The sequence below is a fragment of the Protopterus annectens genome, chromosome 3.part1 (genome assembly GCF_019279795.1).
Source record: "Protopterus annectens isolate FY-2018-M chromosome 3.part1, PAN1.0, whole genome shotgun sequence".
NCBI lineage: Eukaryota > Metazoa > Chordata > Ceratodontiformes > Protopteridae > Protopterus > Protopterus annectens.
In genome coordinates, this window is record NC_056732.1 from 160435494 (window position 1) to 160459178 (window position 23685).

At 40.1% G+C, this 23685-nt stretch overlaps 1 protein-coding gene across 9 annotated transcripts in view; it reads left to right on the forward strand.

The window, feature by feature from the left end:
- Positions 1-23685, forward strand: part of SVIL (supervillin) — a gene marked incomplete in the record, with an annotated part of 2930183 nt that overhangs the window by 676141 nt on the left and 2230357 nt on the right. For all 9 annotated transcript variants that reach the window (XM_044066681.1, XM_044066680.1, XM_044066686.1 and 6 more), the window contains 1 exon segment: positions 16663-17347. In XM_044066681.1, the coding sequence (XP_043922616.1) occupies positions 16663-17347 (685 nt within the window).

Genomic DNA, 23685 nt, shown 5'->3' on the forward strand with positions numbered 1-23685 from the left:
TAAAAGAAAATAATGAACTCAAAAATTTAAGTTTGTAATTTTTGTGGTATTCAAGAAAAGTAGGCTTCATTTGCGTATGAATATTGTTTTGTACCTGATAAAAACAGAAGAGTACACCTCAAATTCTGAGACAGTTCCAGTTTTTTTTGAGTATAAAAATGATGATAAAAGAAAGGCTATAGCTGCAGACTATGTACCCACACTTGAATTGATTCAGCTGTACCCATATTTATAGTGAGGTAATAAAATGGAAGTGTTTAGAAATACGGGTTAAAAAGGACTGTAATATAGCAGCTAAAGATGTATGGGAAGAGACGAGAAAGATGATACACAAACTGAGAAACTGGAAGCTCTTGCCTATGGATATGGAATGACACACCAGTATCAGCATATACACATCTTGTATTACAGAGCATTTTCTGAAAAGTAAACTTAAAAAGCGTAGGTTAAACAGAAATATTTTGTGAACAGTAAATGTTAGTACAATTGTACAAACAGCAATGTTATCAGTAAGAAGTGTGCTTTACAATAAGTCATTGCTTTCATAGTTTTTCCATAAACACTATATTATAATGCATATGAACCTGAAATTATATTTGTTAAACTTTCATGAATTTGCATGTTTTGAAAACTATACAACCAAAACACGTATTGTTAGAACACTTTTGTTACAGACATAACCTTTCATATGACAAAAAATTCCTCTAGGAATGCATATTTGAGATGTTTACAGAAATATGAAAATATATGTGTAATTAGCAATAAAAATACTGAATATCTGTAATGTGCAATTTACAGTGCAAATATCAAAGATGGTTTTCTTCAACACTATCCAAGGATATCCTTGTATATCGATGTTGCAGTATTCTTCACTTTAGGGAACCCCTGCCAAGGATAAACCGACGTCTGGCCAGTATACCAAAGCCTCTAGATCTTATGCACCATATGTCTCACACATGCTGTCCATACAGGGCATAGGGCATAAAGGTGGCATATGGATCCAGTTACCCAGAACATCTTTGCTGCTAATCCGAATGCCATCATCACTTGTTGGTTTGAATGTCCTTTTGTTGTGCCTTCAGGTAAGACTCTACATACGTGAGTAGAGACCCTGACCAAGCAACCTTTTGCTGGTGACTCTGTGATGTCTCTGGTCCAGCATGTGTACCAGAGACCATAACACTTTGCCACACAATAAAGTGTCCAGAACTTTGGACAGCTGCGGTAAGAAGGTGTATTTCTCTGCCATGCTGCCTAGATTCCATTCACAGGTCATAAATAGAAAAGGCCCTGGAAAAGCTTGAGGACTTCCCCGAGTCTGAAGTCAAGAAGAAACACGTTAGGTACATAATCTGAGTTGATGCCTATATTAAAATCCAGGTGGAGAGAGTAGAAATAGGAGTTGTGCTGAGAAATTAGGTGGAAGAGAAAGGAATTAAGATGATACAGGTGGGTGGAGGGGGAAGGGAGACAGGTTGGCCAAAGGCAGTACGGTTATTCTCAAGGATGATTACACTGACAGTCTTAAGTTGCTTAGGTGTTTTTTAATGCAATTCTGAACTGATGTTTGAGTTTAGTATTTTGAATGCCAAGTGGAAGTTAATTCCAGTTTTCAGCTGGTGAATATGGCTGTAAAGCTTTTTGATGAAGTTGATTTTTGGCTTGTATATGGTAAGTAGATGTAGTTATTTCATTTGTAATAAACTTTTGTAGAGGAGAAGACTGTGGACATAACACTGGCAAGTTGAACAGTTCCTTAAAGCTGAAGAGGAAATGCTGGGACGGAAAGCTGGTTGGTGCAGTATGGAGTGAATTATCTGAAACTGAGAGAAGAGGTTATGGGGAAACTCTAACCACTTTAGTTTCCAGAGTGCTAAGCAGTGGTGAGAAAAGTATGGGAGTTCAGCTGCAAGTTTGGCCACATTGTTGTAGGTGGTTTGTAATTTAGAGAGAAGTGCGGTTTATTAAGTTGGTTAGTATTTGAAAGCCATAGAGAAGAGTTGGAAGTAGACAGGCATGGGACAGGGCTGTCTTGGCTTTACTAGACAAAAAGTTTTTGTTCATGTAGAGGAAACCAAGTCTTTGGTGGATTTTCTTAATGTTGCTGAGAACACGTGGGTCGAATTTTAGGTAGTCATCAATAATGAGCCCAAGCAGTTTGGTGTTTCTGCAATGATGGGTGTATTATTTTGGGAGGAGATAAAGTAGTTTTTAGATTATGCATTGTTTTTGGGACAAAGAGCAAGAGTTTGGAGGTCTTTGGGTTTAAGATTAGCTGATGTTGGTTGAGCCAGTTTTTGTTAGACAAAAGGAGTTCTGAGTTTTAGTCTGTAGGTCGGAGAGGGTATCGGCTATGGTGATGACTGTGGAAGTCATCAGCGTACTGTATAAGCAAACACTGAAGAGTGGAGATAGATAATTGATTGGTAAAAATATTATAGAGTGTAGTGGCCCCAGTATTGATCCTTGGGGTACTCCTGTGTTTATAGGGAATTTTGGGGAGATAGCTGAAATCCATTTTACAGATTGGAAGTGATTGCTGAGGTAGCTAGAGAACCAAGAGATGGTAGAGGTAGATAGGCTGAGTTCAGAGAGTTTAAGAGGGGGGGGGGGGGTGAAAGTGTCAAAAGCTTTTTAGTGTGTGAGAAAGAGGCAAGAGACTAGTTTGTTCTGGTCTCTAGCTTGTGAGATGGTGTTTATAAAGGAGATGAGGGCAGTGGATGTACTGTGACAAGGGCAGAAGCCATGTTGGGTGGGGGTGATTAGGTTCTCTTGTGTGAGGTATTGTAGGAGGAGTTTGTGAACATATTTTTACAGAATCTTTGACAGGGGTGATAGAATTGCAATGGGCCTAAAGTTGGAAAGTTCGGGTTTTGGTTTTCTGTCCTTGGAGGTGGCCCAAGAACAGCATGACTTTGGGTGACTGGGGGAGTGTGAAGGTGAAATCCCTTGCATTTTCTGGTCAGTGTTAATGGCTTCTGTAATCCTCATTGTGCTAGTTACTCAGCTGAGGATGTAGACTCCCTGGGGTGGGAGGTGCCAATGGCAGCAGATTTTCGGGTGTCGAGATTCTTATTTCCATACCCAGAATAGGAGACCATCATGCTGTGTGGAGCTGAGTAGTCATCTTGGCCCATAAATTTTAGAAACAAAGCTGTTATGTGGGATTTCCTAATTTTGTCTCAAAGCTAGTCCATCATGTTGCATGTACACAATCCAGAGAGACGAAAAAGGTTACCTCATGTAGATAAAGGTGTGTATATGGCAGTAATCCATGCAGATACGAATCATTTTCCAACACAGTTCATATTCCTTCAGAAGCAAACATGGTAGTGGACTTTCTGAGCTATTCCCTAGTCCTCTATGGGTTTAGAATATGGCTGGACCGTGTCTGAGTTCGGACATTAGAAATGAAACTTTCTGCCACAGGTAGGACTTGGGATGACAAGGCAAGGAGGAAGATAGCAGTGAAAGGGATGTCTGTCTCATGAAATTGGCACTCTACATGAATTCCTGCCATTTTCTCTAATTCCATATCTCATCAAAATTCAAGGAGGAAATACCAGCCACCATTCTTATTGTCCTGTATGGCAGAAAAGTTCATAGATTGTCAGTTGGGGTTACAGTTTTGCAGAAGACCTTCCTGGTCCTCGGAGACAGTTACCCCACAGTGGGTCAACAACCTGCTTTAACTAAAAGGTTAGTTCCTGTTATGCACACTCCGTGGCTCTGTTGGAGTTGCCAGGTAGGTTTCAGGAGTTATTGAAGCTGCCAGTAATTCCTTCACTCGACAGACCTCTGCATCCAATTAGAAATGGTGATCAGTTCAGGTAAAATTCTACCCTGTACCACCCACTCATCCAGCTCACAGGAGATGCTATTTTTCAGATACCTGTTTGATCTGAGCCTCCATTATTTTATAATGGCCTGGCAGTTTGGAGTACAGGTTTCATTATGGCTGATACTGATTGCAGCAGTCCTAACTTTGATTCTGATCAACTTCATTTACTTACTGTTTATAAGCAAGTTCCTTAACCAGACAGTGCTCAAGGTCAGTATGGATTAGTGCTCTACCTTGATGTAAATATTTTTATAATCAGAATGCTTGAGTTAGTTATTTCATTTTTAATAAAGTCTTGTAGAGGAGAAGACTGCGGGCATAACGCTGGCAAGTTGAACAGTTCCTTAAAGGTGTGCTACTCCACTGTTGTTTGAAGGATCTCTCGCCTTTGTGGGGACCTGTACTTGATTGATAGACTTGACCATGTTTAGTTTTTAGCCTTGTAGCTTAATAGTGCTTATTTTGTGGAAGCTTTTTTTCCCTGACTATGTGCCATCTCCACTCAAAATCTCAGGGATGCATATTATGCACAAGGAAACTTAGCTGGTCTTTGGCAGTGATTTGGTGTACCTTAGGGCAAACAGCCTGAATGACCTGAGATTCAGTAGCAACCCAGGTTCTGGAGGAGCTGAGTGGGTCGGGGCTAATTTAAGTGGCTGACACCAAGTCATCCATTTGGGGGCAAAGTTAGAGCATACTGCATAGCTGAGAGCCAGAGACGAATGTACTTACCACACTGTGTTTTGATACACCAGCTGCTATTCATCTGAGGCATAGAACAGTGTGCGACTCGTTGGGGTAGGTCTTCAGGAAATTGCTGCAAAGTATTCAGTGTTTAGAGCTATATATAACCCTGATGGCTGAATGTGTTATGGCTTTCTACAGCTCTCTCTCTCAAGGAGGAAAACATGTGACACCTAAGTCACTGGGAAGCTGATAATATTCAACAGGGAGAAAATGGGTTTAAGAAATCCATTCATAATTTCAAAACTGGTTTCTTATCTGTTTAATCTTTCTGTCCATTTCCCCACTCTCACTGCTTGGGTGGAAATAAAGGAGAAATATTCTTATATATTCTTGATATTCAGTCTTAAGTGTTACACATTTATTAGTGGGTAAGTATAGTGGACAAGGATCAGTTCGTGCCAGGAAGGAAAAGGGCCCGTATTTACCAAGCAGGCTTACTAGATGACATGAGGCCATGAAGAACAAACTCCAGAAATAAGAAACACGCCAAAAACAAACTAATAAAAATAAAAACACTGGCAGGAAGAGTCCCAAAGATCACCAGACACAGGTGCTATGTAAAAACTGTAGTTTAATACCAATAAAAAATAAAAAAAACAAATCCATAAGCGCTTTTGTTAACCCAATGTTAACTTCATCAGACAAAAGATAATATGCACCATTGTGATTTTAAATGCATGTTAAATCAATCCTATTAGACGCAAAGAACCAGCTAAAATGTTAGTCATGCAGCAAAATTAACCTTTCTGTAGCCATTATTATACGTTAAGGCTTTTAAACTTTTTAACAAGAATAATCAATGCTCATGTATAACAGCATGCAATTCATTCTATTTACAACAAAAATGAAGGTTAAGATAAACCAAAGCTATTGAGAGAGCTAGTGTTGGTGTCCTTAAAATCAACCATCAGGGTCAGAAAAAATGAACTTAACTAGTGGGGTATTAATTCCAAAAAGTTAGACTTTATGCTATTCATTTTTTCTGTCCAATTATATGCTGTTATACACGAGCATTGATTATTCTTGCTAAAAAGTTTAAAAGCTTTAAGGTATAATAATGGCTACAAAAGGATTAATTTTGCTGCATCAACAGAATGGTTTGGAGGGACAGGTATATTTCGCAGAGGATACCGCTGTTGGAACAGATTCCCTATCTCTATAAAACAAAGTTCATCCATGTCTGTTTTCAACAGCAACTTAGATCTATAGATGGGAAGCAGAAAATTTACCCTAGGACTGCCCTCTGTACTGCTAATGAGCAAGGTGGCTCCTAAATGCTTTATTCCATCCATGGCTCCCCTTAAATTATGTATGGAATGATCCCAGTTGTTATTATTAAGGGTAATAATGATCAACCATGGGATGAGTAAGGCCAATCTATAACCAAAATGGGATAGGTTATTTTGAGCACAAAAAAGGAAAATTGGATAGGCTTAAAATGGCCTGCAAGAGCAGCTAGCCTAGTACTTGCATTATGCCCCTATATGTGATGAGATCGATAGCAAACTGGTGGAAAGACAGAGCCCACACAGTGTGATGTGCAGGTGCCTCAACAGTACGTCTGAATGTGACCAGTGGTATACCACTGGGTTCAGTGCTGGAACATCTCCTTTTATTTATTTATTTATTTTTTATATACAAGAAACATGTTTATTAAATTATCATTTATGACCTAGACACTCTTACCTTTATATAAATAAAAAAAAAACATTGACATACTCCCAGCTGCAACCATTTTACATCACAAAGCATATTGACATAATCCTAGTTACAAATGTTATACATCATTTATCTACCCATTCATTGTCAAACATTACTAAGCTCATTCAAGGCCTGCCTTCATTTAAACCTTATTCCATACCTGTATGTATTGTTCCCACAATTCCCATTTTTTTTCCTATATAATTTTCTCCTACCTTTTATTAAAGATCTCAATTCCAGTTGTTTTGCATCTGTTACTATATTCACTACTTTCTAGTACAGTTGGTTTAGACTTGATTTGCATTTTCTAGCAATTGCTTTTTTGGCAGCCACCATAATTTGACTCAGCAAGGCCTTACAATGTCTAGGCAATTCAGATTCTGTGTTTTAGTTCAGTAAACTCGTATCCTTAGTTACACCAATTTGCCCACTCAGGATCTCTGACAGAGTAGTCTACAGGGAATCTTTAAAGTCTGCCAAGTCATTACACTCCTAGAAAATATGTTCCCAGTTACCTTTTTCTTCCCCATCACACCTCCAGCATTTGCTGTCTATCTGAGGAAAAAATCTCTGGAGTGTACTTGGGGTAAAAATATATATATATATGTAAACATTTCCAAGCCAAAATCCTAAATCTTCTAGAATTTTGTTGTATATTTAGGAGACATGCATATATCCCCACTTTGTTTTTTTGTAAATTCTTTATCCAGTCTCCATTCCCAGTCCTTTCTAACTTCCTCTGATTCTTATAGTTATCATGCAATATTTTATATGCTGTACTAATTATTTCTTTCTTAATGGCAGCTTCTGTTCTAGATTTACTAAAAACTCTGCCATTCTGGTCTTTCATTTAGGGCCTTCCCTATTTCTTTCTGCCTATATGGTGACATCAGTCCTTGATAGGGAAGCCAAGCTCTAACCTGCAGTCCAAATAAATTATTGGTATCTTTCCATTCTGTTACCTTTCCCCCTCTAGTTATTTGCTCCCAATACCTTGGTTCCTTTGCCAGTTTTCACCAATTAATTTCAGCCTCTTCTTGTCTGTTGTCTGTATCCCTAATTGCAGTAATCCCTATCAGTGGAATCTCCTTTCTCAATCCCTTTGTTGGCTTAGTTCTTGGAGTACTTTCTGCTACCTTATGAACACAATATTCAGTATGATTATTAAGCTCCTTAAAGATCTGCATCCAAAATCCTAGTCTCCTTGTTTCTTGAGCTTCCCCCCATTTCATCACCATGCCTTTCTACTTTGGATTATAGGTTTCTGCTTATGCTATGTATAGGAGCCTTAACTTTGTAGCTCTGAAATACCCCTTCAAATCAAGTAATCCCAATCTGCCTTGTTATTTTGGAAGAATCAGCTTATCCTACTTGACTCTTGTTGTCTTTGCCTCCCAGATAAAATACTTCAGCTCTTTATTGTTATCCACAATTTCTCCTCTGGTTGATAAAAATATGCCTGACCTGTGTATAAGATTATAGGGACTAAAAGCATTTTAACTGCTTGTCTCTTACTATCCATATAACGGAGCTTTTGTTTAGTCTTTTCCCCACATATCCTTAGCTGCCACACCAGAACCAGTTTTAATCCATACTCCTAAATACTTCATTTTATCATGTCCCCATAAATATGGATATTGCTGAACCAATTTGTATGTGGGTAAGTAATTTACTGCTATTGCCTTTGTTTTAGCTTCATTCATTTTGTATCCCAAAAAGATTTGAAATGGTCTCAAAAAATGTCCCACAACACTGTAATGTCCTTTTCTGGTTTTGTCCTGTATAAAATATCTACAAATAGAGATAGCTTTTCTTGACTACCATACCAGTGATGTCTTTGAATTTTCTTTGTCAGTCATTCTAAATATAATGCAAATAATAAAGGGAAAGAGGACACCTCTGCCTGGTTCCTCTGCTTAAGCAGAAATCATCAGAGAGGACCCCCAACCACTTAATTTTCACCTCCGATCCCTCATATATCCTCCTAATTAACCTTATAATTTTATCAGGGGAATGCAAATGTTTCCATTGCCCTGCTCATAAAGTCCCAGCTTAATCTGTCAAATGCTTTCTCTGCATCAAGACCCGTCAAAAACAGTGGCATTTTCTTACATTCTGCTTCCATCTGGATCACTGGTGCTCTGTTAATGTTGTCAAATGTTTGCCTTTCCTACACAAAATCACATTGGTCCATATCTATCTATTTTGGGATCACTTTTTCCATTCTTTTAGCCATTATAGACATAAACTGTTTAAAATCCTGATTTAGTATTAAAAGGGGCTTGTATGAATCTGGGTCTGTACGCCCTTTATTACAGCTACCACTGCTTTCTTTCAGGTTTTTGGTACTCCTCTTAAAATACTGTTAAACAGAACCTTTCAGATATTTATCATTTTTTCCCTCCAAGATTCCAGACTTCCAAGGGAATGCCATCTATTCCTGGAGACATTCCTGTAGATTGGTTTTACATTACCATTTTTATGACATCTCCTCCTATCCAGTTAGTAAGTGAGCCTCATCTCCCTCTAACCTTGGCATATTTAATTCTTCCATAAACAATTCCATTTGTACCTTTTCTTGATTTCCATATTTCTCTGCTTTATACAGACTTTCATGGAATTTCAAAATATTTGTAATATCTCCACAGGGTCTAATGTTAGTCTCCTTGTTATAGGCTCACTAAGCTTGGCCACAGTCCTTTTTACTTTCTGTTTGAGTTGTGCTAAAAGATTTCGGGTTATGAAAAATTTGCTAAACATCAATTTTTCTAAACTCCTGCATATTATCGAGGTAATCGCTTATTTTTTAGCATTCTGCAATTGCTCCTTTTGTTCTGTAAGATTCACCTATTCTGCAATACTTTAACATGTGTCAGTCCTTATAAATAATTCTTGTTACTTCTTAACCATATCTTGCTTTCTTTTATTTTAAGCCTGTTTTAAATGCCACTTTAATTTTATTGCACTCCCTAGCTATATTTTCAGAAGTCTTTCTTCTCTAATAGCTCCTGAAGATACCTCTATAACGCAAACCTACCGCATCTCTCCTCCTCTTAAACATAAATGTAAGAAGTATACTTAAAATGCAGGACCTTCATGCCCTGCTAGCTTTATAAAAAACAGATATCGTTGTGTTAACCGAAACATGGCTTAAACCAGAACACCACAATAATGAGATCACAGCCCCTGGCTTACAATATTACACCTAGAGATAGATTAGAGAAAAAGGGAGGAGGTGTAGCAATATTATTCCAAAATCATCTCACCATAGAACAATCTGATTGTAATACCGAAGAAGTCAAAGATGTAGGACTTTTCCTTACCTAAACGTCAGCAAACATATAATTATTGCAGGTGGCTATATCCCATCAGGCAATACCATTACTATAATGGAAAGCCTGCTAAACTGGATCTCAAACTCCCTTCTGCAGGAAACCATACTGCTAGGTGACTTTAATATTGACTGGCTTAACTGCTCCAGCCACAATCCCTCTACCTACATTAACCTCCATGGATTTACCCAAATTATATCTACCCCTACTAGAATTGACAAAACATCCAAATGTCAGTCCATCTTAGACTGGATTCTATTATCTGGCCCCACTGTCACACAGCAATCTGGCTGTCTTCCTGATGGTCTGTGACCATCAACCAACCTACCTAATTAGGAACAGATCCCACTACATCAGCCAACTCATCCTCAGAGTAGTACTTAATATAAAGAACTTTAGAGCTACTGACTTCATCAGTGCACTAAAATGCTGTAATTGGACTCCCCAAAAACCACTATCTCTAGACAAAGCCATGCAGTACTTTAACTCAACCTTCCTAAAAATTTTAAACTATGCACCCTCCTGAACCATAAGAATAAAAAACTAACTATGCCCTATCCAGCATGTCCTATTTATTGTTGTGGTGAGGTTTAGATCCCTAGAGCATGTGGCTCGAGGGGATAAGGTTTTCTTTAGGTAGAGCATGTTGATCAGTTCTGGGTTGGACATGGCCTTGTATGTCGGGCAGAGATCACCTCTGAGTAGGCGGTATGCAACCGAGTACAGCTGGAGTTTCTTCAGTCGAGCTGCATAGGGCATCTGTTTGAGGCCAGTGATCCTCTTGGTGTGAGGTACTTCTGTGGTCTTTACAGCTGTTGCAGGTGTCTTGTAAGGTATCCCAAATAGGGCATTGTACTCCGATGGGTCTGATGAGTGATGAGTAGAGGGGCACAATGACCTCTTTTGATCTGGGTGCGAACCCTTTTGTGATTAGGTGGGCCACATAGAAGGATTTTCTAACCACTTTGGCAATGTGATTATCAAAGGAGAGATTACTATCTACTTGGGTCCCCAGATCCCTTACTACTTCAGTATTTAGGTGACTACCACCTATGTGGTAGTTTGTGGGTTCTTTGTTTTTTCCAAAGAGGATGACTATGCACTTTTTGGCATTTAGCTTGAGGCCATGATTTTGACACCAGGTATCCTTCTCAGTGAGACCCTTTTGGAGGATGTCTGTGTCAGCCAGAGAATCAATTATAGCCCCTAGTTTGCAGTAGTCTGTGAATTTGGTCAGCCATAGTCCTGTTGTGCTTGCCTGTACATCTGAGAAGTATATGCTGAACAGGAGGGGTCCTGGGGCTGAGCCCTGGGGAACCCCACTTGTAACTGGTTTAGTGTCAGACCTAGCTGTCGCAACTCTTACCATATGGGTTCTGTTTGTGAGCCAGTTGGCAACCCATCTTGTGACGTAGGGGTTTATGTTCAGGCTGGTGAGCTTGTCTATAATACCAGAATGGGGAATGGTGTTGAAGGCCTTTCTGAGGTCTAGGTAGGCTGTGTGTATCACCCTTCCCTAGTCTATAGCCTTGGTAACTGTCTCAAAGAATCCACCAGGTTTAGGAGGCATGATCTGCCCTTAAAGACAAACTGGGTAGGGTCCAGTGTTTGGAGGTTCCCAATGTCTCTGTTAATAAGTTCCATGATGATGCGCTCCATAGCCTTGCAGACCAAGCTAGTCTGGCTTATAGAGCGATAGTTCCCAGGGTCTGTTGTGGCTCCACCTTTGTGGAGCAGAATACCCATTGCTCTGCGCCACTCTATGGGGTATGTAGCCTGTGGAGAGGCTGAGTTTGAACAGTGTGTTTAGGTGAGGGGTTAGGTAGTCTTTGAACTTATGTAAGATGCAGCCTGGGACACTGTCCGGTCCCATTGATGCTGTGTTTTTGGCTTTGGAGAGGGCTGTTTTAACCTGAGTGTGATTTCAGGGAGCTCTACATTCTTCTGGTATGGTTATGGGCCCCTTTTGAGGGAGAGGGGGGTGAAGTTTACACTGAATCTGTCTGCCAGGATGTTGGCGATATTGGTTGGTTCATTGTATTCTGTACCAACTCAGATCCGATCTGAGCATTGCCACTTAGATTCTTGACATAGCTTAAGAATGCCTTGGGGGTTATCTTTGGAGTCCTTTGCAATTTTTCCTTCGAAGCTCACCTTGGATGATTTTAAGAGGGATCATAGTTTCTTGCCAATACTGATCAGGGATGTCTTCCCTTCTTGGGATTTAACTCTTTTCTGTACTAGTTTCATCATCATCTTCTTTCGGCTGTTCCAGTTAGGGGTTGCCACAGCAGATCACCTGTTTCCATTTCTTCCTGTCCTCTGAATCTTGCTCTGTCACACCAACCACCTGTATGTCCCCTCTCACCACATCCATAAACCTTATCTTAGGCCTTCCTCTTTTCCTCTTACCTGGTAGCTTCATACTTAGCGTCATTTTACCAATATACTCAGCATCCCTCCTCAGCACATGTTCAAACCAACGTAATCGTGCCTCTTTGGCTTTGTCTCTAAACCTTCCAACCTGGGCTGACCCTCTAATATACTTTTTCCTAATCCTGTCCACCCTTGTCACACCCAGTGCAAATCTTAACATCTATAATTCTGCCACATCCAGCTCAAACTCCTGCCTTTTTGTCAATGCCACGGTCTCCAACCCATATAACATAGCTGGTCTCACTACCCTCTTATAGACCTTCCCTTTCACTCTTACAGGTACTCGTCTGTCACAAATCACTCCTGACACTCTTCTCCACCCACTCCATCCTGCCTGTACTCTCTTCTTCACCTCTCTACCACACTCACCGTTACTCTGAACTACTGACCCCAAGTATTTAAACTCATCCACCTTCGCCACCTCTACTCCTTGCATCCTCACCATTCCTCTATCCCTCTCATTCACACACATTCTGTCTTATTCCTGCTGACCTTCATTCCTCTTCTCTCTAGAGCATATGTCCATCTCTCCGGGGTCTCCTCCACCTGTTCCCTGCTCTCACTACAGATCACAATGTCTGTACTAGTTTCTTCCTCCTATTGTATAGCTTGTTTATGGCAGGAGTCCACTAGACTGGGTTTCCTTTTCTTGGAGAAGTGAGCCTTGGTTTTGCTTGGGATAGCACGATCCATGCATTCTTGTAGGTGCCTGTAGAATGCATTAGTAAAGGATGTTGCAGCTTGGGCAGCATTATCGTTTAGCAAGGGGGCTTTGAATCTTTCCACCTTGGTCTTAAGTAACGTGAAGTTTGCTTTTGAAAAGCTTTTCATGGTGGTTTCCTTGTTCAGGGGTGGGGGCAGAATGTGGATATCCAAAATGATTCGTTTATGCTCAAATCTAACCAGCAAGGGGTTGACCTCTGGTGTGGAATACCGGTCGCCCATGTTGGTGATGAACCAGGTCCAATATGTTGTGACCTCTGGTAGGAGTGTTGCCAGTTGATCCAGCGCGTTTGAGTTTATAAATTCTAGGAAATGTTGGGCAAGGGAGTTAGTACTTGAGTAGTTCTCTGTTAATGTTTGGGTAATTGAAATCACCCAATATTAGGGTGTTTGGTAGGACCTTTGTTTCCAGAAACATGGAATGGGGGGTCCTGGGACATGGTTGATCATCTGTAGCAAGCTAAAATTTGAATTGCAGTTTTGCCTGTTGTTAGTTGCATGTGGATGATCTCTGAAGCATCGTGCTGTGCCACTAACCTGGAGGTGTAGGTATCTTTGATGAATATGGATACGCCCCTGCCTTTTGTATTTTGGTCCAGGTTCTGTGGCCAAAATGTATGATATGAGTTGTAGCCTGGTAGTGCTGGGGTGCGCTCTGGAGCCGTAAACCAGGTTTCTGTTACTGCACATATATCGATTTTCTCCATACTGAGGAGTGCCTCGAGTGTGTGCATTTTGAGGTTTAGACTTCTGGCATTGAGTAGCATTACCCTCAGTTTTTTGTTACTTGTGCTATTTACGGCGGTGGGTTTGTCTTGATTCTTGCCTAAAAAAAGGCACTATGGAGGTGGCAAGAGCCGTGGCCAGTATTCGAAAGTCTAAGGGGTGATGGGTGCAAGTCATCTCTAGCGAAGCAGCCTGGCTTGTCGAGCAACTGGATCCCCTTTGAATGACACCAGAAACTTAGCCAATTGTTGAAATTGAGAATTTTTTTCTTTATACCGTGGTGTCATTCTTGGTGAGGGGCAGGATGCTACTCATGGTCAGGGTCGTACCGGCATGGGCTACGTGATCAGAGATCTCTGCCATGTCTGTTTTCATGTAGTCCAGGGAGGTACATCTCAGGTCATTCACACCAACATGGACAATGACAGTGTCATATTTGTACTTGTTCTGGAGTGACCTGAGTGCTTGTTTTGTGTGGCGGATCCTGGCACCCGACAGGCAGCTAACAGTAACCTTCTCCTTATTCAGCCTAGTGAGTGGGATGTCAATGTGCCTGACTATAGAGTCACCTATTACTAGTATGTTGAGTATGTTATTTCGCGTTAAGGGCTGTGATTGCATGGCACACTGGTTTTGTGAAGTATGTGTTTCATGGTTTGTGTTTGGGGGTGAAGGTTGCGTGGATGTTTGCTTTGGAGGTCTCTGTTGCTTTAGCAGGTTTTTATTTAGAGCCTCAGACTATGTTTTTGTGTATTTGCGTGTTTTTTGCCGGTGCTGGTTTAATGGGTCTGTGTGAGAATGATGTGATGCAAGTATTTCCCTTCTCTTGACTGTCTGATCCAGTCTTTGGTTGAGAGAGTTTATTCTCCAGTTTGGCTGTATAATTGCATCTCTCACATGTATTGGTGTTTGGTGGTAGGAGGAGAGGGTTGTCTGTGTACATGAGGCAGTTGTAACATTGCCTCAAAATGCTCAGATTCACCAGTTGGACTGGAGAGTACATCTGAAACTGCCCTTTCGACATTCCTGGACATAAGGTACAGTGAACTGTTGTATTGAATGGCTGGTAAAATCGAATAGAGAGCTTTGTCCTTCTGTACAGTACAGAAGGATCTAGTGCTAGGGTTTATAAGTGCATGCTATGAGTTTTGAGCAAGTGCCGGGCTGAGAAATGAGTGGCATGAGTGCTTAAGTTGAAAGTTTGTCTCGTTCCAAGGGAAAAATTGAAGAGGAGACTTTGTGGAGCCGGGAATAGTTATACCCTAGCTAACGGGCGCTGCCGTATATATAGCAGGGAAATGAAAGAGAGACATTAGCCCAAAATGGCCAATAAACTACTAATTTCCGGGCTGAAACCACTCCTCCAGGGACAGATAGGCTGCTCAAAGCTCCCTTCTCTCTCACACAGGTGAAGAGAGAAACCTCCTTTTATCCAAGTAAGGTATGGGCAAACAAATTTGTAACGCAGCCCTGAATTCAGCACTAACCTGAAAACTGGACTATACTAGCTTAGAAAGGCGGGAAACAAGTTTTTTTTTTTTTTCAGAAATTAAAGCAGATACAATCAAAAAAACACTTTCAATGCACAAATAAAGGATACTTATTGTTATAAATTTCAGATCAGAGTTGTCAATGCCCCTAGTAATAAAGGAAGAAACACAAATACAGTAAAAGCAGATGAATAAAGTACAATTTTTATATATGTAAAACAATAGAAAATGAACAAACTGATTTAAGCAAGTTACCCAGTTAACCAAAAAAAAGCACAAAACTGAGCCCTGTTCCAGCAGTCTTCAATCAGACAAGTTCTAACTGCACACTCCTGCCAGTAGGGTGCAGGGGAACCTTCTCCAAAAAAAAGATGGCCTAGATCAGTGCTCAAGTTATACAAACAAAGCTAGATTCAGCAGGCCTGAATTTGGTCTATGCTACAGCAACAAGGCACACCAATTTCAGAAAGAAACAGTTCAAATAAGCAGGCACAATAAGCCTGTGACCAGAAATGTCCAGCTCAGACGGGCAGAATCCAGCCTCTCTTCCCACGAGAGTGCAGAACACAAACCTTCTTAATGTAGAATAACTGGCCTGAAGCCCACGTGCTTAAGCCAGAACTAATACTTTTAGAATAGCAGACCCTGAGCCTTCAGTCAGCAATTCCCAGCTTAGAACGATGTAAGCTAGCTGTCCTGCCACAACAGTGCAGACCATAAGCCTTCTTAATGTAAAACAATTTGTATGAAGCCCAAGTGCTTAAACCAAAAGACTTAGAATAACAGTTGCAATTTAATCAAGCTAATCCAAGCAGTAATAAATGCAGCAGAATAAATTAAACGGAGTACTTTTAAAAAAAAAAAAAAAAAAAAAAGCAAAATAAAGTAGGATGAAACACAAATAAAGTAAAAGCAGATGAATAAAGTGCAATTCCAGAGCCACCAACAGTAACACCAAGACAAGAAAAGGGAGGGAGGGTGGGGAACTAACTGCAGAGAGAGAGAGAGACAGCACGCTTCAGTGAAACACACAATTAGGTAACAGAAAAAATGAAATACATTACTTTTAAAACTGCAAGTTTGTACTTAACAGAAGACTAAAGTACATTACTGCAAGTTTGCACTTAATGTCAGCTTCTAATGCAGGTGATTGTAGCCAAGCAAGTCTCTCAGAAGTTGAGCATAAAATGAATTCTCAAACTTTGTGGCTAGCACTTAAAGTACAGAGGAAACAAGCCCTCTAGGCTAGTAAATATCAGATAACAAAGAAGTGCAACCATGGAGTTGATATACACAGGCTTGTGGGCCTGGAAGGCTTGTTGCCATATTTATTTATTTTTACAGACAAGATGGGAATCATTGTTTTTATCAGGTTCTAACTTTGTCCTTGTATAACTTGATGGTTCATAGGTAAAGCAGGTTTTGACCATTTATTTATCAAACTATGAATATCAGATTATGTGCTTAAACATTTTTCACATACGTAACATCAGTACATAAAGTACGTAAACAGTTTGGAGGCTATGTGTTATAATGGTTGCTTCATACATGTATTTTATCTTTCAATAATTTGTTGTTAAATACTTTTTTGTTAGTCACTTATCAAGATAGTGAAAACAAGTGCAGAAATGTTGTGCATTACTAAGTATTGTTTTAATTTTTGCAGCAAGAAGTATACGTGAAGTGCTAAAACATCAGGAGTTATCTGACCCAGCTACAGAAAGGCCTTCTAGAGCTAGGTGTCGTGCAGAATCCACACACAGTCCTATAGAGCTTACGTGCAATTTGAAAACAATGGATACCCAAGGATTAGATTCAAAAGCAGAAAGGATAGCCAGATACAAGGCTGAACGAAGACGTCAGCTGGCAGAGAAATATGGCATATCTTTGGATATAGAAGCTGATTCTGAATATGTGTCCAAGTACTCTCGTTCAAGGAAAGATTCAGATAGTGCCGAAAACAGAATAGGCAGGCTGAGAAATCTGGAAGATGAAAGCAAAGATCCAAATTTATCTTATCCCATCTCAACTGATGTTCATAAGGAGGCCAAAATGTCTTGTACTGATGAATCCAAAAGAGAGTGCAACTTTTCAAGCAGTTATCATACAGTGGACCGACATACATGGCTAAACCAAGAAAATGACAAGAAAACATCAGAAAATATTACAGGACAGAGTTGTCACCAGCCATTACTTGCAGAGCTTTCAGTGTTCACTCCTCCCTCTTCAAGAGGTCTAACACTAACTGAAACACCTTGCTCACATGAACCTGCCCAGACTTCTCTTTCATCACCCAAGACTCCTACCTCTCCTATAGAGAAGAGTGCATACAGCATTGTCAGCAAACAGGGGTAGGAATTCATATATTTATTCTTTTGTAATCATTTTACACTTAGTGCATTGTAGTATTTTGACCTACTAGTCATAAATGACAGGCAGCATATATCATCAGACTTTTTGCAAGTGATATGGCTGCAGTATAGTGTGGGTGTGTGTGTGTGTGTGTACACTGTACAACCTCTCAGTGATGAAGTGGTTCTTCATCAGTGCAGGTCAAACAAGCTAAAAAAATTTGTACCGCACAGATGAGAGAGAGATATGTACGTTGATTTTTGTTGAAGTATAGTTTAGATACAATACATTTGGAAATGCCAACAAAAAAAACTTATTGCTTTACCAGCTCCATGGAACCAATGGTCTAGAGATTGTTTCTCTGATAGATTCTGTCAGCACTTCTGAAAGGAGGCCCGATTGTCCCCCTCTGGAGGCAATCAGGGGTTAACTATCCCTTCACCAGAGAGCCTGGCTAGATATAACAAAAGATACATGGGTGCAAAGGATTATTTCCAAAAGTTATTCCTTTTTCCCTACCACCTCCAACCATATGCAAAATTCTTGGTGTTCCACCCAATCAGAGGATAGCAGCAGCTGTAAAAATATGAAAGCTGGGCTTTAAAGTGAGTCATCCAAGAGGTCCCACCACACTAGATAGAGTCCGGAACTTACTCCAGATTTTTAGTACCAAAGAAAACAGGGCACTGGAGACCAATTTTGGATCTCAGTAATGTGAACAAGTCAGTTCGAGACACAGTTTTGGATGGTCATGATTCAGTCCATTCTGCCATTTTTGGGCAAGGACGACTGGCTGTGCTTGATAGACCTTCAGGATGTGTATTATGACAAAAGTGAACAGACAATCCAGAAGGTATTTACGCCTGTGGCTGAGAGCCAGTCATTATCGGTTCAGAGCACTGCCCTGTAGCCTCACCACAGCCCCCAGGGTGTTCAGCAAGTGAATGGCGGTGCTGGCAGCACATTTGAGACTGCAGGCATTCCAGTTGTTTCCATACTTTGAGAGGCTCATTACCACTCTGACCAGGCATCTACTAATAAGAGCAATAGATTACATACTCTGGACTTGTTCTTGTCTGGGGATAACCATAAATGAAAACATATCTCAGTTACAACCAACTCAAACATTGGAATTCATAGGGGTGGTGTTCAACACAATATCAGTGAAAGCTTCTTTTCCTCCCTCAAGAGTGCAAATGATCAGATCCCAGGTCAGGAAAATAATTTGTAGCACCAAAATTTTAGCTCGATTGATTCTATAAACTTTGGGGTCAATGTCAGCAGCCATAATTGTTGTTCCTCTAGCAAGATTTGATATGAGAATTCTTCAGTAGATGGTATTAACACAGTGGTCAATTCTTTATCAATGCATGTCAGCAAAAATAAGAATCATTCAGGCACGCAAGAGATACCTCTGGTGGTGGATTCAATCAGATCTGGTTCTACAGGGATGTCCTTTCATCTTCCTTCAGCTCAAGGCTATAGTGACAACAGACATTTCCCAGACTGGGTTGGGGCATATCCTGGGGAAGTCAGTCAAGGCACTTGGTCCCCCAAAGAGGCCAACACACGTCAGTGTCCTGGAAATGCGAGCAGTGCTTTTAGCATTGCAAGCATTCCAAGGCGCACTCCTTTTTGGGAGAGTTGTGATCCAGACAGACAACACGTCAGTAGTCTGGTACAGAAACAAGGGGGAACCAGCTATTAACTCTTATGTCAAGAAGCCCTCAGTATGTGGCAATGGGCGATTTCTTCCATCTGCTTTCTGTTGGGAATGTTCATTCCAGGGAAGTCGTGTGATGGCAGACACACTTGGCAGGTCCATTCTGCTACCTCACGAGTGGTCTCTCACCAGGAAAGCAACCTAAATGATTTACTGTCAATGGCGCCAGCATTGCTGCCATCTTTTTACATCTCCCGCAAACAAGTCCAGTAGCTTCTATGCCCTGATCCATCCACCATGGGAATCACCAAGGGATGCTCTACTCCATGATTTGCCCCCCTCCCCCCAGTCTTCTCTATGCTTATGCCCCAACCACATTAATTCCTAAATTTCTATAGAAAGCTTCCCAGTTGGAGCAAAGTCATCCTCATTGCACCTTATTGGCCTTGACAGATTTGGTTTCCCTTCCTCTGGTCTCCTCTACTTTACCCTCCTTGGATTCTGGATTCGATTCTAGACCTGTCTCACTGGACAGGCCACAATTCATCCTGATATCTTGAACCTAAAGTTAACAGTGTGGTTTCTCCATTTCCATTAATAACCAGACAACAGATGCGCTCTTCCTCATCTGTCACATACTTTTATCTTCCCCATAAGGGTTTTACAAGAAAACGTTACAGAACTAAATGGAAAATGTTCATGTTTTGGGGACAGCAGAAACACTTTGTACAGGAGCTGAGAAAGGGTCAAAGTGTTCTTGAATTTTTGTCAGCAGTTCTTAGAGAGGGAGCTAGATCCTCAGCAACTAAAGTTCAATTATCAGCAGTCTCTAATTTTCATATTAGATTTGAGAATTCTTCCCTGGCTTTATCTAAGCTTTGTAAAGCCTTTTTGAGAGGCACCCTCCTGCTGAGACCTCCATGTAAAGATCTACCATGGGATTTAAATTTGGGACTGCAGGCCTATATTAATTTTTGCTTTCTGTCAGAGGCTAAATGTGATCTTAAATTCCTGAACTGGAAAACTATCTTTTTAGTAGCTAATACCTCAGCTAGGAGATTTTCAAACATTGTCCTCTAAACCTCCCCACTTGATTTTTCATAAAGATAGACTAACAGTACATACCAATACTTATTTCCTTCCTGAGGTGGTGTCAAAATTCAGTAATAACCAGTCCATTAATTTGCCAGTCTTTTTTCCTACACTTGCAAACAAAGATGAATATATAAAAACTATAGAAAAGCACAGACCAAGATAAATACACTGTTGGAAGAAAAATGGAATAATAACAAAACCAATATTGTAACACTCTGGCTGAAGTAGAACGGTGTTTACCAAACCAATAAAACTTAGTTTCCAAAGAAATAAAACTTGGTAAGCACTTTCACTACTGCTTCATCAGACAATAGACACAGAAAGAATGAGCCACTGTAATATATACATAGTTCAAATACCCTTAAGCTAATCGCATGTTAACAGCTAAAGAGCTTATAAAAATATAGAGATAGGGCATATACTTATATAAAGTACAATAAATACATATAATAAATGCATATATAATAATGAGTATGTAATAAAAATATAAAAATGTGAAATGAAGCAAGGTCATCTCCAACGGCTACATCCCTTCAGTATATTTCTAAGTGGAACTTTTTCATTAAGTCCACTACCTTGGTCAGCCCTTAGTTTTATCATCCATTTGACCTCTCTGGTTTCAATTAAGTTGCTGATGTCACCACCTCTAGCAATGAGAAAAATTCTATCAGTAACCATAAACCTGAAAGTATGACTAGTGTTAGTACTAATCACATGCTTAGACAAAGCATTGTTCATGGAAGCACATCATATGTTGTAGAGGTGCTCCCTGATCCTGTCTCTCAAGGTCCTATCAGTTTTCCCAACATAGAATGCTTTGCAGGACCTGCAGTAAGCTAAGTAAAAACATGTAATGTCATGGAGTTGGCACTTACACTGAACTTGTACCTACGCCCATTATCAGGATGGTCAAAGATACCACTGCTGTCTATGAAACTACAAAAGTTACATTTGCCACAGAGTAGTGTGCTCCCTCTTTAACCCATTGTCATCAAATATATTGTTATCTGGGTAGCACAGCATCCTCTTCAGGTTTTTTTTTATTCTTATACAGTAACCTTGGTGTATCTCCTATTAACCTCCTAATGTCAGGATCTGTGGTCAGCAAACCCCAGTGTCTCTTAATGATATCTATTGTCATCCTAGTATCTGTTGTATACCCAAGGGAGACAGAGATATTCTTGGGTCTAGTAGAGGGGACATGTGAAGCATTCACATCCCTGTGTTCTGAAAAATACAGTTTCGTTATATTGGGCCTGAGAGGAGGAATGGTATCCAGCACCCTATCCACCTCCCTTTCCTCATATCCTCTGCCCCTCAGTCCATCCCTAAGCTGATTAAGCTTTGAGATAAAGCCATCATGATTCCTATTCAGTTTTGGAGCTCACAGACCCTGGCCTTTATTATATTCCTAAAGACATGCGGGGGTTGTATGTTATTTCTATATAATAGAGAATTCCTGTAGCATGGTTTATGGTAAATCTTTGTACCTAATGAGCCATCATCCTGTCTGTTCAACACTGTCTATGAATTCAGTCTGTGTCATCGAATATACCAAGGACAATTTTAGGAAGCTGGTGGTCGAATTTAAATCGTGATGGAACTTAATTCATCAGCCCCAGCTGTCCAAATAAACAAGTCCTCCACAAATCTATGGTAGAAGGGAACATACCGTCGAAAGGTGGATGTTGGAAAAACATATTCTTCTTCCCAGAGTGCCATAACCATATTGGTGTAGCTATCGGCACTAGAAGTGCCCATAGCTATGCCATCCTTTTATTGAGAGTATATTCCATCAAAAACTAAAGCATTCTTCTCAAGAACTAGCTTCATGCTTATATATATATATATATATATATATATATATATATATATATATATATTAGCTCAAGTAAATGTTGATCATAATCACTGTACTTACTCAAATACCTCTCAATATAGGCAAGCCCAACACCATTGAGGATCATAGTAAAGAGGGGACTGCACGTCCATAGTTACCAAAAAATATCTCAAGTCTTGTGGTTGTGTTTTAATAAAATCAAATAAATTCCCAAGGAATTGTTTAGAATCCTTGAGCACTATCTCATTATTATCCATTATGGGCCGCAAATGTTTCTCCACAAATATGGAGAAAGGCTCTGTTATACATCTACCAGTCACTATGGGTCTCATTGGTGGTCTGTCTATCCTTATGAACCTTATGTTGACCTTGTATAGCAGGGCTCAAGGGCTCATTGACTAGGAAATATTTAAACAACTCCTGGCTAATTATTTTATCATTCCAGTAGAGTATTATCAATAACCCACTTAAAGCGACTTAGATCATTCCTAGTGACAATAGTATAATGTTCACTATCATTCAACATCTCCTTCATAGAGCGAATAATATTCTTGTGTATCCATCACAAAGATGGAACTGCCTTATTAGCTGGTCTAATAGCTGTGGTGTTATCACATAAAGATCTCAGAGACAGCTTTTCCAAAGGGGTCAGATTATTGTTATAACCAGCCCTATTGCTACTAAAAGTTTCATGCAAATCATTCTCAGCTTAACAAAGGCTTCCAGGAGGGGGATGTGAGACAGACATATATAAGCTGGGTTTTTTTAAATACGTTAGGATTAGTAGCATTATTGTCACTACTACCAAACTGCAACTTAAGTGAGACATTTCTTACAAACATTTTAATGTCCAATACATTATCAGTTACTTCACCATGTTTTGTTGGTATAAATGAGAGGCCCTTTCCAAGCACACTCAGCTTATGCTGAGTAAGGGATCTCTTAGGTTCAACACATTCAAGTTGTACTTTTCCACATTTTTCAGGTATTGATTTATGCCTTATTCTGTTCGCCCTCCCCCTGCTCTTTGACCAGCCCCTGTTGGTCCGCTGTGCCTTGACAATGGGTAAAGGGAATTTGATAGAACCACTGCTGGACCCGGCATTCCTGCTATCCAAGCCACTATTCATACTGCTAGGAATTTTCCTTCGCACATCATTCCCTAGAGCCAAAGTAATTGCACCTTGGAGACCATTCACACCATTCTTATCTTCAGAGACAGTCGTATCTGAACAATTGTCAGTGAAGGTTGCAGCAGCATTAGTCTCAGAATCCCTATTTAAGGTAGTATTGGAGTGGTTTGAGGGATTACTAGCTAAAGATGCAGTGGTATTAATGGGTTGCCCCATCAAATCAGTACACAGCCCAGCATTCTTGACTGTACTAGAGTTCTGGCTAGAAACAGTTCTTAAGTCATTACGCTGGCTAGTGTTATTCCTTGGCCAAGTGAAAACATTGCCAAGCTTAAAGTCCCTTAAGTCTCTGTCCATTTTAAGAAGTTACTTTTGCAACAGCTTTCTCTCATAAAGCAGTGCAATATCAACAAGTTTATCAATAGAACAGTCAACCATGCTCTCAGGGAAACATTTGTACAACTCAGTTTGTTGTACATTATTTTTTTTTAATTGACTTACACTCCTCTGGCTTAAAGTAATCAATAAGTAACTTTAAATAACTGTAGCTGGAGATGTGGAGTATAGCATCTTGAAACTTAAATGCTTACAAGTTCAACACCAGCA